The 15894-nt window shown below is 39.4% G+C and overlaps 1 protein-coding gene across 1 annotated transcript in view; it reads left to right on the top strand.

Annotated features, from left to right (window-relative positions):
* Positions 1–2346: 2346 nt before the first annotated feature.
* Tmem168 (transmembrane protein 168) overlaps positions 2347–15894 on the top strand; it is a 32972-nt gene continuing 19424 nt past the window's right edge. Inside the window, exons 1-2 of the mRNA XM_005363724.3 lie at positions 2347–3145; positions 10451–11700. Of these exons, the coding sequence (XP_005363781.1) occupies positions 10573–11700 (1128 nt within the window). The 5' untranslated portion in view covers positions 2347–3145; positions 10451–10572. The remainder of the gene's footprint in view (positions 3146–10450; positions 11701–15894) is intronic.

Genomic DNA, 15894 nt, shown 5'->3' with positions numbered 1-15894 from the left:
AGAGTCTAAAGGGATTCTAAGTCAATCTTTTCCTTTTCATGTGTGAAATATGAATCAGAATGCGGTTCAGCTCTATAGATGTAGGGACTGTCACAAGCTCCTAGACTTATTAAATGAAAACAATGAAATTTACACTTTATTAGTGTTGTTAGACATTTTGGAGGACTTCATGTAGGGTGCCATTTGTTACCAGGGAAGTTGGGGTTTCATTTTTGGTTCTTAGTCTTGTCAATAAAAGGGTAGAAAAGTGGATTCAGGAGCTCAAGGACAATTTTGTTAGCATTTGAGAGAAAACAACAGGCAGGAAGTCTGTGCATCTTGGTGGTTACTAGGAGGAAGGGTATGGGCAAGACGGAGAGAGGAAGTCATGTCATTTAAGTTAGGAGGACATGCTCAGGAATGGAGGTCAGCATGCAGCCACATGAGTGCAAACAGTTCCATGGCCATAGGAGGATGGCTTCAGAGAATGAGTGAAAAGCCTCAAATGTATCAAAAAAAAAAAAAGGTAGAAAAGAGAGGAAAAGTCCTAACTCAGAAGAGCAGGCAAGCTACATGGCAGAGGCTGTGCAAGCAGCTGAGATTTCTGGGAGGGAAAAATGCATTATGTCATTAAGAGGATAATTATTCCTCCTCTCTCCTTAGCATGGCAGCTTTCCTGCGGGATGGATTTTGGCCAGATAATAATAGACAGGCCTAGCTCTGTTGACTCCAAAGGGAGAAGACGTGGTATGGAATCCTCCAACCTTTGAAGGCGATCAGAATCTTAAGTCTCCAACCAGGGCCAGACGTAGATTTTATTCTTTTGACCAGGAGGAAATAGCGTTCCCTAAATGTGTCTCAACAGAGCCCTAATATCCTCAATGGTCTCAAGGCTAATGTAACTTTAAGGGACAGAGGGGAAAAAATACGAAGATAACACTAATATAAATTAAGTGGTGAGAACTAGTGAGGGGCAATAGTATTTGATTGATTTGTTTTAAAATCATTACAACTCTAACTCTGTATCAGGAACGAAGCTGATGTAATAGTGAGCCAAACTGGACTTGGCCCTACATTGAGGAAATGAGAGAAAGCAGGCTAGAGCGCAGAGCAGGGGAGTGCGTGGGAGTTTAAAATGAAGGTGAAGAGTACACAATTTGTCTGCATTGATTTAACAACCCCCTTTCCCCGCAGTGCTTCCTCCAGGCCAGAACACCAGGCAAGCAAGGCAAGCACTCTACCGCTCAGATAACACCCACATGCCCTCTTTAAGGATTTTGAGCTTTATCTGAAAGGCTAAGCCATCTAAAGGTTGTAAGGTATTTTTAAAGCGTACATTTTCCCTTAATCCATAGAAGAACGTGTAGGCTAGTTGTTATCAGTATTTGTTTACCTTTGAGAAGGCTGGGGCTTTGAAATGGTTTGACCTCACTGAGAGCTGCAAGCCATGGGAAATGGAAACAGAAGGCAGGTAGAAAGGAGGAGCTCTTGGAAAGGAAAGGAGGCTTCGTGCTTTTTAGCTTGGCCCAGCTTTATTCGTGCTTCATTCAGAACCTGGTCTTCAGGGCCAACTGTGCATTCCCTTGTAAAATCTAGTTTTTAGCCAAGAATGCTTTGTAGCCAGTTTCGCTAGAGCATTCTTTCTCATCTTCCCATCTTCTAGGTAACCCTTGCTCTTTCAGCAAGAATGCTGTCGACCTTAGTCACTGAGTTGTTCCCTAACGCCGTTTTCTCTTTGGGATTCTCTATCCACCCACACCTTCCTATACTCTGCTTTTCATCTTTAAATTCCCACTTTTACAATCTGGATTTTGATTAGAAACCATTATCTCCCCTTCCACTTCAAGATGGAATTGTACTGGTCACTGTACCTTATGGCCATTGTTTTAAATAAAGCCCTCCTAACAAGGTGTTCTTACAGGTCCTGGATATATTTTTTAAAAACTCCAAAGTGGTCTACAAGAGCTAGTTCCAGGACAGGCACCAAAACTACAAAGAAACCTTGTCTCGAAAAACCAAGAAAAGAAAAAAAAAAAACTCATTATATGAACACATTGTTTCCCTGAATATTTACAATCTTGTGAGAATCCTACTGCACATACTGGCTTTGGGGGAGCCTAGGCAGTTTGGATGCTCAACTTACTAAACCTGGATGGAGGTGGGCGGTCCTTGGACTTCCCACAGGTCAGGGAACCCTGATTGGTCTTCAAGCTGATGAGGGAGAGGGACTTGATCGGGGGAGGGGGAGGGAAATGGGAGGCGGTGGCGGAGAGGAGGCAGAAATCCTTAATAAATAAATAAATTTAAAAAACAAACAAACAATAAATAAATAAATAAAAAAGAAAAAAAAATTTATAGACGGAGAGACCAAAATTGTAAGCAGATTTCAACCCCTAAGATTACCCGTCACCACAGCAACTGTGTGTGACCTGTGGCTCCCAACAGCAAGACCATGTGAATTCAAGGACATCAGAGTGCAAATTAAAATCATCAGTGGAGTTTGAAAGTCCTTCAGAGCCTGGGAGAGATGGGGCTGTAGAACAAAGATGTTCAGGATGTGGATCAACAGGGCGGGCTTAATTTAAAAGGCAGGTTGGTTATCATATGCAAAGCCATAAATTATACCATCTATATGAAAGAGCAGCAACGCCTTCTGTATATATTTGCAGTCAACTTGCAACTGTCCCACCCAAGCTGGTCCACTCTCGGTCCACTCCAGGCGGTGACCTAGCGGCTTTAGGGGCCTGTTCTCCGGTGGTCTTTTAGTTTCCTACTCTTGCTGCTAACCCCCGATTGGTAGGTAAAAGCAGGACCCAGGCTGGGGCCCGCTGGCTTCCGTGCAGTTTCTGGGCGCACCTGCCTGGCTGAGGCTCGCGGCGGGGCGTGGAGAGCCGCTGGGAGGCCGGGCCAGGGAAAGGAAGCGCGCGACGCGGCTTGACCCTGGTGGCGATCCGTACCGCCCGGAGTCGTCGGCGGCAACATGGCGGTCGCGCTCGTCCTAGAGAAAGTTTCTCCCGACGCCGTGCAGTGCGAGTGAGGGCGGTCTCGGTCTCTCGTCCCCACCGCTGACCCCCGCCGGGTGCCGATTCGCAGTCAGACCCCTACGCCCTGTTGCTTTGCAAGCTTCGCCGCGGACGGAGCGAGGGTCGGGGCCACCGCCGGTCAGGTAAGTGGCTTCGGAGCGAAGGCTTGGGCGCCGCCCCAGGCCCCGCCGCCCCGGCCAGGCCCCGCCCCGCCCCGCCGACCTCCGGGCGGGAGCTCTGTGAGCAGGCGGTCGCCAGGGAGGGTGACCCTGGGTGTCCCTCGTCACCCCACCCGGGCCACGCGTTGTGTCGTCTCTCGGAGCCTAGGGGCGAAGGGCCAGCGTCCCGGCCCCATCTCTCCCCGTCTCGCTCGGCCGAGGCCTAAGGAGCCAAGTTACTCTTACTGCTCAGAAGGGAGGAAGTTAGACCCTGAGTTGCCTTTCTTCTGGTTTAAGAGGTCGGTCTAAAGAGTTGTTGGCAGGAACTCAGAAAAGGAAGATCGTAGTTCTCCAACCCTGACTCCTCAGCGTGGTTCTTTCAGGTTTTGATACTTCCTCTTGATGGGACGGAAATAGATTTCCACTGAAAGCTCGTGAAAGGGATACAATGTGTCTTGAAGCCCAGTGCCTTAGAGAGGGCACCGGGAGGGCACTTTCTGTTTTGGAAGAACTGTAGTGAATTAAGTGAAGGCAGGAGTAAAGCTGAAATGAGTCGTGGCATATTAGTAAACTTGATTTTATCCGTATTAGTAAACTTGATTTTATCCGTATTAGTTAAGTAGTGATTTCTGTATTAGTTCTTTTTATTTATATATACAAATTGAATGTAACTTGATTGCAGGCTTGTAATCACTGAGCGTGCATTGTGGAAGTCGAAATCTCACCGGACACCGTGTGACCTAGTGAGGAGTGCAGACATTAAACAAATTTTTATTTTTTTTCTATTTCAGAGGACATGCAGGAACCATCTGACTAGTGAGAGGTGATTCTTCTAAGAAAATTATTTAAGCCCAGACCTGAAGAGTTTGACAGATGAAGGCAGTTAGTACTAGGAGGAGGAAAAAGAATTGTGTCCAGAGAGGGCATGGCTATTTATTTCCTTCATAACCGAAATGTCATTTGTTTGGAATACAAAGTAAGAGGAAGAACAGTAAGAGGGTGTGGGAACATTATTCTTACCCTATGTAGAGTACTTTTCAAAGTCACTGAAGGAGTCTAGACTATAGTACTATGAGGGATGAAAAGCCATTAGAGAATTTTACATAGCGTAGTAACATGGTAAAATTTGGTTCTAAAAACACGCTTTCCAGCTGGGTCATGGAAGTGAATGCCTATGATCCCAGTGGGAGTCTGGGGTTTTCTGTGAGTTCAAGGCCAGCCTTGTCTACAAATTGAGTTCCAGGACAGCCTGGGCTGTTACACAGAGAAACCCTTTCTCGTAAAACCAAAACCCAAGTCAAACAAAAAACACACGTTCTATAAAAAGGGCAAGAGTAGATTGAAAACCAAAGAAGGAAGACATTCAAGCATGAGAGCATGGTGGCCAAAATTGAGGTGGTGATTTTGGGGATAGGAAGTAAAAGAAGTGTGAGAGAGATGCTAAGGAGAAAGAAGGATCAAGAGCCCCTGAAGATTAAATAGTGGGAGAGGAAGTGTGAAATAAGGTGAAAGTAGTATACAAGATTGAAGGTTGGGGTTCAAACCCAGGCCTCCCAATTAACAAGCCTGCTTCCTGAGCTATATCCTGAGCTTGAGAATTCTTAAAAATGAACTTTAGCAGTGACTTACTAATTGACTCCATTGTGTTTTGTTTTTATTTGCTTCTGGAATATTCCATGAAATCAATAGGAAAGGCAACTCAACTGAAAAGAATTTATTGCTGTTTTTTTTTTAATTTGTTTTAATTTCTAGTTCTGGCTATCATTTAAAGAAAGTCAGAAAGGGCAAAGACTTTTAAAAATAAGTGCCATAAGAATGTGATTATATAATATTCTGTGATGCAGCCATATTGTCTTTGATTTAATTATATAATTAAGATATGGAAGTAATTGAGATTGCTCAAAGCCTAGGGTTGGGATTTGAGTATCCAAAAGATGGGTTGAAAATGAAGAGCTTAGATGACAACCAAGGAGAAACCACTGACTTAGGAAGAAAATTTGGATCCTTAGACTTTAGAAGTCAAGGCAAGGAGGTTTTCAGATGGTAGTACTCAACACTTTCAAGGTTTTAAACAAAATGTGCAGGATCTTGCAAAGGTTCTATTGTATTCAGGAATTTGCTGATCATTCCAGAAGTTGGCAGAGCAGTTACACTGAGAGAATTATACTGTTCAGTGTTTTGAAATGAGTGTATTAAACATCTAAATGTAACTGTCAAGAAGGAAGAAAATTGAATATGGCAGAAGAGATGGGGAGAACAAAGATTACTTTTTCCTCTTTACCCCCTTGTGTAGTAGTTTTTAAAAAACTGACCTACAAATGCTTTAGTACTAATGAATAAAGGATAAGTGAGAGTTTGGAGAAAATGAAATTCTATGGCAGGAATTTCACAAAGAAGAGGTTCTCGTTTTGACTGGCATACAGATATACAGATAGAGGTGGATTTATTTGAAACTTAAGTTCTCATTTGATGACCTTGTAGGAAGCAGTTGTGTAGTAAAAATCCAGTGAGATGTTGTTGTAGGAGGCTGCTTGGCCGCTTGTTCATTTCCCAGCCACTCAGACTCCTGAAATATCCACACAGAAACTGTATTAATTAAATCACCGCTTGATTTAATTAATAAATAGCTAGATCTATCTAGCTTCTTATTGGCTAACTTTTACATCTTAATTTAACCCATTCCATTTCTATTAATCTGTGTATCCCCACGAGGCTGTGGCTTACCAGGTAAAGCTTGGGTATCTGTCTCCTGTGAGGCTACATGGCTTCTCTCTAACTCCACCTTCTTTCTCCCAGCATTCAGTTTGGTTTTCTCTGCCTACCTCTATTCTCCTTTGTGCAGGCCCAAGACAGTTTCTTTATTAACCAATGGTAGTCACAGCATACAGAGGGGAATACCTTTTGTTTAAATAAAAAGGAAGGTTTTAATTTTTCACATAGTAAAATTGAATGTAACAAGGAAGGTATCAAGCAAGAATTACAATTATAATATTTATAACTACTTTATCATTTAGCATAACTAAGGAAAACTATAATTATAACTATGTATTCTTCAACTCCATCAAAGACTCCAGAAGGATATATTACCTAAGTAAATGAAAAGTGCATTGTAAGCAACTTCCAACACTCTGAGATTCGATCTTACACCTGTAAGAATGGCCAGTATCAAAAACAGTGATGACAACTTATGCTGGAGAGGTTGTGGGGTAAAGGAACACTCCTGCATTGCTGATGGGAATGCAAACTGGTACACCTCTTGGATATCAGTGTGGTGGTTTCTCAGAAAATTAGGAAACAACCTTTTTCAAGACCCAGTAATACCACTTTTGGGGTATATTCAAAGGATGCTCAACCATACCACAAGGACATGTGCTCAACTATGTTCATAGCAGCATTGTTTGTCATAGCCAGAAACTGGAAACAACTTAAATGCCCCTCAACCATAGAATGGATAAGGAAAATGTGGAGCACTTTTTTCTCTGTTCCATTTACACAATGGAGTACTACACAGCAGAAAAAAATAATGACATCTTGAAATTTGCAGGCAAGTGGATGAAGCTAGAAAACATCATTTTGAATGAGGTAACGTAGACACAGAAAGACAATTATCATATGTACTCATAAATAGTTTTTAAACGTAAAACAAAGAAAACCAACTCACAAATCACAATCCCAGAGATCCTAGACAACAATGAAGACCTGAAGAGAGACATACAGATATCTAATCTACATGGGAAGTAGAAAATGACAAGATCTCCTGAGTAAATTGGGAGCATGACGATCTTGGGAGAGGATTGAAGGGCATGGGAGAGGCAGGGAGGGGAGCAGCGAGAAATGTAGACCTTAATAAAAATCAATTTAAAAAAGTCTTAAGTTCTTAAAACATTTTAAATGGAAGTCTCTGAAAGGTTTGAAGAGTACATAACTAACTGAAATATATCTGTGTATATCTAGAAAACCTAATTAACATGACACGATTGACTATTATAGATGATTATGTATTAATCTGTATTTCTTAATTATGTATTACATTTTTAAATGAGCTGCACAAGCAGAATACCTTAATCAGAGCAGAAATATACATATAACAAAATTGACCTAAAATTTGTATGAATAGAACAAGATCCATACCAATGCGTATCTCTATAGCATATCCCCCCTTTACATTTATGTAAAGAAACATTTATAATCAATATTTGGGAATTTGGGTGTAGTTCTCTACGAATTGCTTTCTGCTGTTTATTAGGTGAAGAAATTTTTGGGAGTGTTTATGGTGACTTTTCGGGGAAGGTCTTTGTTCGTTAAACCACATTAGTCTTTACTTTATTTCTCTTTAGCATTTATTTTATTATGTTTACTCCTTTAATCTATGACTGTCTGTACTCGGTTTCTTTAAAGACTTTGTTTCATTTTTAAAATGATTTATATATATATTTTTTATAATTTTCTATACTCTCTTTCTCCCAAGCCTACGTACATTTATCCAACACTGTGACTCATTTAGAGGTCTTTTGCAGATGAATTTGCCTTTATTGTAATCTGTAATCATTTTCTGACCAGAAGTGCTGCTGCTGCTGCTGCTGCTTCTTCTCCTTCTACTTCTTCTTTTTGCTATGTGGGTGTGGCTGGGGCTGACTCTGTGGTACTGGCTGTTGGCTTTGCCCCATCCATCTTGGCATGTTTGCTGTCTCTAAGAGCCATTCTCACAAACCCCATTTAAATGCTTCGTAGTTTGGTCTCCTGAGAAAGAGAGTTGTTTGTGCTGGTGAACCAGGAAGCCAGCACATTTTTTTTTTAAAAAAGAAGCTGCACCGTTTTTACTGCACCTTTCTAAAAGTAGCTGTGGTGCCCCTGCTTGCCACAAGCTCATCTAGAAAAAAAAAATTGTGGCTACCAAGAAATTGTGCTGAACAGTGTCAAGCAAGCTCTCTCAGGTTCTAAGTGGATTTTAGTTAGCCACGTTTGCACCAATTTGTTGTGGGAGGCTGCTTGACCTCTTGTTTGTTTCCCAGCTGCTCAGACTTCTGAAATAACCAGGCAGAAACTATATTAATTAATTCATTGCTTGTCCCATTAGCTCTAGCTTCTTATTGGCTACCTTTTACATCTTAATTTAACCCATTTCTGTTAATCTATGTATCACCATGAGGCTATGGTTTACCAGGTAAAGTTTGGGCGTCTGTCTCTGGTGGGGCTACATGGCTTCTCTCTAACGTCACCTTCTTTCTCCCAGTATTCAGTTTAGTTTTCCTTATGTACCTCTATTCTGCTCTGCGCAGGCCCAAGACAGTTTCTTTATTAACCAATGGTAGTCACAGCATGTAGAGGGCAATCTCACTTCAAGATGTAAGTGTTGAGAGTTGAGAAAAAGAGGTTTGAATAGTCACAGAGTGAGAAAGATTATTGACCAGGGCTGGAGAGATGACTCCACCGTTAAAGCTAGGCTAACAACCAAAAATAGAAGAGTATTGACTAGGAAACACAGAAGAGGTGTCTCATGGTTGTAGAGTGGTACCTTTTTAGCACAGTGTGTGAAGTTTTCTCTCTCTAGTAGTGCTTATACTTACCCCATATTATACCATCGATATTTTGAGTCTTTCTCTCCCTACCTTCTCTCCCCCCTCCCCTTCCTCTCCCCCATGTGTGTGGTATAGTATATAAGAGTTATATTTTAGAAAACTTTTTTGCAGTCTAGATTTTATCAGTTCCTTAATAATTTAAAAATCCACAATATACAAAAAACATTTTCATTTATTTTACATAGTAAGAAGTGTTTACATGAATACATTATAGAGGAAAGTTGGTTTGAATACCTAATAATTAGGTTTTGGAATAAAAATATGTTTTTGAACCTAAAAAAAGTAGAAAAAGTAATGGCATTTGAAATATGCTAGTGGTCCTAAGATTGTTCCAAAAACATTTTTCTCCGTCCAAATGCTTCTTGGGGGTTAATTCTAAGTTATCTCATGGTTCTGTTTGAGTGTATCTTTTAGTGTACCCCTCTTAGGATGCGTGTGTGCTTGTTGCTGTGATTCAAGCCTAATGCCTTGTACATTTTAGGAAAGCCCCATAGTACTGATACCCACCCCAGACCATGAACTGTTTTTTTTTCTGAATATTTTGAGTACTGTATGACCATAAGCTATTGCAATAGTCCAGTTCTTACAGTACACTGGAGAACATTGAAAAGCTACCTAGTGGATAGTTCAGTAGTAATTCTTTCTTATATGTATTTGTGTGTGTGTGTTTGTGTGGTCAATGTGTGTGCGTGTATCAGAGGATAACTTGTAGGAGTTGGTTCTCTCGGCATTATGAATCTCAGAAACTGAACTCATGTAAGTCTTCATAATTGAGCTTATCTCATTTGCTTAATTATATATATATTTATATTTTAGCTATTATTGTATTTTAAGTGAAACTTATGGAAGCCCTTAAGTTTGAAATATTTGGGTCCTAACAAATAATTGCTGTAGTGTAGTGACGTTTTGAAAAAGTAGACTTGAAGTTCTCTATTTTCTTTACCATGACTTGGTAAGTATTCCGATATATGGGTTTTGAGTAATAAGTTTAGCAATTGATTTACTACATAGATAGTATTTAGATTTGAATAATAAGTGATAATCCAAGTAATTTATTTTTATTTTGGTAGGAGCAAAAGTACTAGAATAAGGGCACAGCTTTAGGGTCTGAGCAACCTTAATAGAGTTAAATTTTACTTTTAGCTAAGTTTATTAGCTGAACCATATAAAGACTAAAATTTTATAGTATTTTTAGAGTTGTCTTGTGAAGAGATGTAGGAGATTCAGACAGCAGTAGTGGTTGACATCTCTGTGTACCAGTGTTTTGCTGAAATGCATTTTGTTGTGTCATAGCCAAGTGCTATGATATAAGCCCAATTGAATATTTATATAGGAAAAGATTAGGCAAATTCAGCATTAACATTGACAGAAAGACTCCTCTGATACTTAGTGATACAGTCTTAATAATATGAGTAGAAATCATGGGCATTTTCCTTGTGTAACTTTCAGAATTTGTAAGCCATAAAACATTGTTAAGATATATGCAATAAGGCTTTGAACTGGATTTCAGAAAAACCTCTATTTTTGTCTTATTTGTTAATGTAGTATGGCCCAGCAGTGGTGGTACATACCCTTAATGCCTGTCACCACTGGAGAGGCAGAGGCAGGCAGATCTCAGAAAAAACAAAATGGGGGGGGCATTTATCTAGTATAAAGAAGATGACACAAAATAATGTATGAAATTAATTGAAATATTTTTTCTTCTCCGTAGGTCACTATAAAGCAAACCAGAGAAAATGTTGGCGTAGGAGCTACCACCACATGGGATTTGTTGAATGAAGTACAAGAAGTGAATTTTGTGACGTGTGGGAAACCCCTGCATTGCCAGATTACATGTGTAAATCACTGCGTTACTGCTTCAGTCATTGTCTCCACCTAGCAATGACAAGGCTGGAAGAAGCAAACAGAGAAGTGAACATGCACTCCTCCGTGCGATATCTTGGCTATTTAGCCAGGATCAACTTACTAGTGGCTATCTGTTTAGGTCTTTATGTTAGATGGGAAAAAACAGCCAATTCTTTAATTTTGGTGATTTTTATTCTCGGCCTCTTTGTTCTCGGGATTGCCAGCATACTCTACTATTACTTTTCAATGGAAGCGGCAAGTTTAAGTCTCTCCAATCTCTGGTTTGGATTTTTGCTTGGCCTTCTATGTTTTCTTGATAATTCATCCTTTAAAAATGATGTGAAAGAAGAGTCCACCAAATACCTGCTGCTGACGTCTATAGTATTAAGGATATTGTGTGCTTTGGTGGAGAGAATTTCTGGCTATGTCCGCCATCGACCCACTTTATTAACCACAGTAGAGTTTCTGGAACTTGTTGGGTTTGCCATCGCCAGCACAACTATGCTGGTGGAGAAATCTCTGAGTGTTATTTTGCTTGTCGTGGCTTTGGCCATGCTCATTATAGATCTGAGAATGAAGTCTTTTCTAGCTATTCCAAACTTAATACTTTTCTCAGTATTGCTATTTTTCTCTTCATTGGAAATTCCCCAGAATCCAATTGCTTTTGCATGCTTTTTTATTTGCTTAATAACTGATCCTTTCCTTGACATTTATTTTAGTGGACTTTCAGTAACCGAAAGGTGGAAACCTTTTCTGTACCGTGGAAGAATTTGCAGGAGACTTTCGGTGGTCTTCATTGGAATGATTGAGCTTATATTCTTCATTCTTTCAGCATTTAAACTCAGAGACACACATCTCTGGTATTTTGTGATACCAGGCTTTTCCATTTTTGGAATTTTTTGGATGATTTGCCATATTATTTTTCTTTTAACTCTTTGGGGATTTCATACCAAATTAAATGACTGCCATAAAGTATATATCAATCACAGGGCAGATAACAATAGCCTTGATAGAATCATGGCATCCAAAGGGATGCGTCATTTTTGCTTAATTTCAGAGCAGTTAGTTTTTTTTAGTCTTCTTGCAACAGCAATTTTGGGAGCAGTCTCCTGGCAGGTAAGATCTTGTGTTTTGTTGTTGTTCTTTGTTTATTTTCTTGTGTTAATGCCAATAGGAGATTATTCTTAAAGACATTCTTAGATTATACTTAAAGACATACTGAAGATTATACTTTAAAGAGATAGTCAGAGTTACTGGTACTAGCCTAAACCCGTACCTGCCTTCTGTGGCTTATGTATAGCATATTTATGGCATAGCTTTTTTTTCTTAAGATTTTATTTGAAAAGAAATTATATGTGTAGTACCATATCAACTTCTGAAATAAAGATTAGAGAATCTGATATCTAGACAAGAGAAAAATAGATTTTATGGTGTATTTGTTTTCAAAAAATGTTTTATAAAAATATGCTTATGGACATTCAAACTATGCATTTAAGAGTTTGTGTTTGTAGTAATTTTTAAAGTTATATCTGTGTGATTTATGTGTGTGTGTCTATGCACATGTGTAGTGAGCCAGACAGGATCACCATTACAAGATGGCACCACATCCTGTCTTGATGGTTATAAACAATCCCATATTTGGCTATGCCTTTGAGAGCTACATGTCCCCCGCTTCCCGCATGCGCTGTGGATAAGGGTCCCTGGGCCTATCTCGATGCAGTCTGGTGTCAGCTGATGGTGGCAGCCAATCACAGGGCGACCCGGTGCCAATTCCCTATATAAGCAGCCGCCATTGTGCCCCCAGGCCCCTCTAGTGCCTCTCGTCCCTCTCTGTCTCTGTCTCTGTCTCTCTGTCTCTCTGTCTCTCTGTCTCTGTCTCTCTCTCTCTGTCTCTCTCTGTCTCTCTCTCTCTGTCTGTCTCTCTGTCTCTCTGTCTCTCTGTCTCTGTCTCTCTCTCTCTGTCTCTCTGTCTCTCTCTCTGTCTCTCTCTCTCTCTCTCTCTCTCTCCCCTGCTCTCTCGTTTCCTGCCCCCCTTCGCTTCATGTGCCCTCCTTCAACCAAATGCACTCCAGTAAAGCGTGATCTGAGAAGAATCCTCATGTGGTGGGTGTTTCTTCCTCGCCGGTCAAGAAGCCCACCGCACACATGCATGTGTGTGCCTATGTGCATGCATGTGGTCATATGTTTGCTCAGTCACTTTCATCTTTTCTTTTTCCTTCTTTTCTTTCCCCCTTCTGGAAAGGGTCTTTCACTGATCTGGCTATTCTAGCTGGCCAACAATTCCAGCTGTCTCTATCTTCCCAGTACTAGGGTTGTAGACATGTGCCACCACACCTGACATTTTTCATGGGTTCTGGGGATCCAGATCCCCATCTCCTCAGCTCTTTTGTCTACATTAGTCATGAGTCTGTCTTTTCTTCTGAGTATTTATTGACGTTCAGCTAGACACGGTGCTAATGCTGTAGAGCTCGAGGCACCTTTGCCATTAAAAACGGAGGGAGAACCTAACATGAAAAAGAGTTTGATTATATATAAACTGTTCATGATGTGAAAAACTGTATAATTTCTACCTCAGGCTGGGAGGTGGGCGTACAAGAGCAACTCTTCTTGGTTCAGTTGCTTTGCATCAGTTTGTTGCTGCTGCTTGATTTACAGTTGTGAGTGTTAAAGGGCATTAAATATAAGTGCTTGCCTGGGCATGGTACTTCTATTCAGTGTGGGCTTCAAGGAGCCTGTGAGGGAGTCAGTAAGTGGTGAAAACATCTTGGATGTTTTCTTAGGGTAGCTTGCCCACTTGCCAGAGTGAGGGACTTTCAGAACTATAAAGATGTCAGAACTCTAGCAAGAATTTTCCTTTCTCTTCCCCTCCTCACTCTGTTGGCCACTTTACAGTCTTAACTACCTTTTTTATTGCCAAGTCAGCCTCATTCATTCATGATGCCTTTCGAGGTCATGCAGTTCTGTTAACCAGATACTTTCTTGGTCACTAGATTTTTCTGTTTTGCATATACCGGTGGTCTGCAAGTAAAGTGTGCACACCATGGGAGAACACAAAAACTTTCTTAGGAATCTTTCAGAAAGGTAATATTAGGAGAATCAGTCTCCAGGTTTAATTTTTGATGGCAGTGTTTCCTAAGGTTGACCTGCATAACAAAATCACTCAAGTTAGCCTGCAAATAGTATCTCATCTGATCTGTAAATTTATAGATCCCCAATGAAGATCTATTTCATTTAATGGGTATATTTAAATAAATCACATTTTGCACCCAGTTTTGAGTTGGGTTATTTGTCTTAATTTTAAGAGGTCTTTGTGTATTTGGTACAAGTCTTTTATTATAAGATTAAGGATTTAGAAATGTTCTTTTCACTCTGGCTTATGTTTTAACTTTCTTATTGGTACTTTTTGATGAATAAACACTTTTATCTTTATAAAATCAGGTTATCAATTCTTATGGACTGTGTATTTAGTATTTTATTCAAGAATCTGCTCAATTTTAGGTCTTCGAAGTTTTTTCTCCTTTATTTTATTCCAGAGGCTTTACCAACTTATCCTTCACATTTTGATCTCTGCTTCTTTTTAATTTCTTGTTTATAGTATAAAGACCTTAATTTTGTTTAGTTTAATATCCAATTGCTTCCTGAAGACTGGAGACTGACATTTGCCTAACTGAATTGCCTTTGCATATATGTCTACCACAATTAAATGTGAATATGAGATTTCCCACATGACCTTTTTTTTTTTTTTATTTTGATCTGTGTCTGTCTTTCCGATAGAGTTATACTGTCTTTCAAGGTATTTTCTAATTTTTCTTGTAATTTTTTCTTTGACCTGTGAGTTATTTATATTTTTATTGTTTAAAATCCTAATATTTGTGAATTTCCCAACATTAGTCTTTTTTTTTATTTATGATTTCTCTTTATGGTTGGAGGACACTATTTTATGATTTTAGTGTTGAGATGAAGACCTGTTTATGACCTGGAGTGTTTTAGTCTGTCTTCATTTGAAAATAATCTGAAAAAGATTCCAGTACTGTTGAGCTAAGGCGAGCTGGGTAGTCATGTTCTTGTATCAATATCATTGATGATTTTCTGTCTAATTCTATCAATATTAAGATATATTAAAATGTGTATTTCCTCATTTAAGAAATTGTATGTGTGTGTAGGTACCACAGAGGGGTGTTAGATTTCGTGGAGCTGGATTTGCAGCTGGTGTGAGCTACCTGACATGGGTGCGAGGAACTGAATTTTGATTTTCTGCAAGAGCAGTAAGCACTCTTAACTGCAGCCCCTTAGTGGTTTCTTCTTATTTGTTTATTTTTTGGCTTTGTATATTCAAGACCTGTTCCTAAATGTAGGAATATATTTTAGAACTTCTGGTTCTTGATTTTTGTCATCGTAGATGACATAGTTCAGTAGTTTCAATAAAAATCCTATTACCTGCTTCCGAAGCTTAAACTATTAACTATAGAAAAATCTTGCCAAGCCTTGTTCCTAACACCTATGTATCTGAGTTTTGTGGAGTTTGTTAAATAAAGTTCTGGAGACTGGAATTCAGTAATTTAAGGAAGAGCCTAAGATAATACTTTGCTAAAGTCTTGAGGCAGTCCTGATCAGCAATATACGTGTTAAGTGGTTTATTAATTTAGCTGTTCAAAACTAATGTAAATCCACCTGAATGTATTTATATTTATATGCTACTTGATAACTGTTGTCAATGATGTCGGAACTGTTCCTTGTGGGAAATTAGACTTTTCAGCTCAATTTTCATTTAATTGGCATAGAAAGCTTTCAGAATCTTTATTCTACCCAGTGTTCTGTGAAATGTAAATGAGTATACTCAGAGGGAAAACATTAAAGAGCAGCTTTTCTGTATTCATCTGTTTATGAAATCGTTTTCTCTAACCCTCATTGGTCCTGTTACCCTCCTCCCCAGCTCATACACCCTTGACTTCTGTGTGTGATCTCTCCTTGGACTTTTGCAGAAAAGCAAATGTAACATTCATATGAAATATAATTTGGGAGGCTTCTACTGGATCTGTCCAATTTCCAATGATTTCAAGTGATTTAGAATCAGAAAATTATATAGTAAAATGGAAACAGTAGAGGTCTTTGTTGGCTAAGACTATATTGGAGAGAATGACATTACCAATCCAAGTTCATTCTCAGCTATCTCAAATTCTTTAAATTATATTTTAATATATTTCTAAATAGAAATATTTTTACCTAAAATTTCTAAATAGTGTTCCTAATTCTCTCTCTCTCTCTCTTCCTAATTCTCTCTCTCTCTCTCTCTCTCTCTCTCTCTCTCTC

The sequence above is a fragment of the Microtus ochrogaster genome, linkage group LG10, assembly GCF_000317375.1.
Source record: "Microtus ochrogaster isolate Prairie Vole_2 linkage group LG10, MicOch1.0, whole genome shotgun sequence".
Lineage (NCBI taxonomy): Eukaryota > Metazoa > Chordata > Mammalia > Rodentia > Cricetidae > Microtus > Microtus ochrogaster.
Note: the sequence above shows the minus strand (reverse complement) of the source record. Positions and strands in the feature narration are given on the sequence as shown.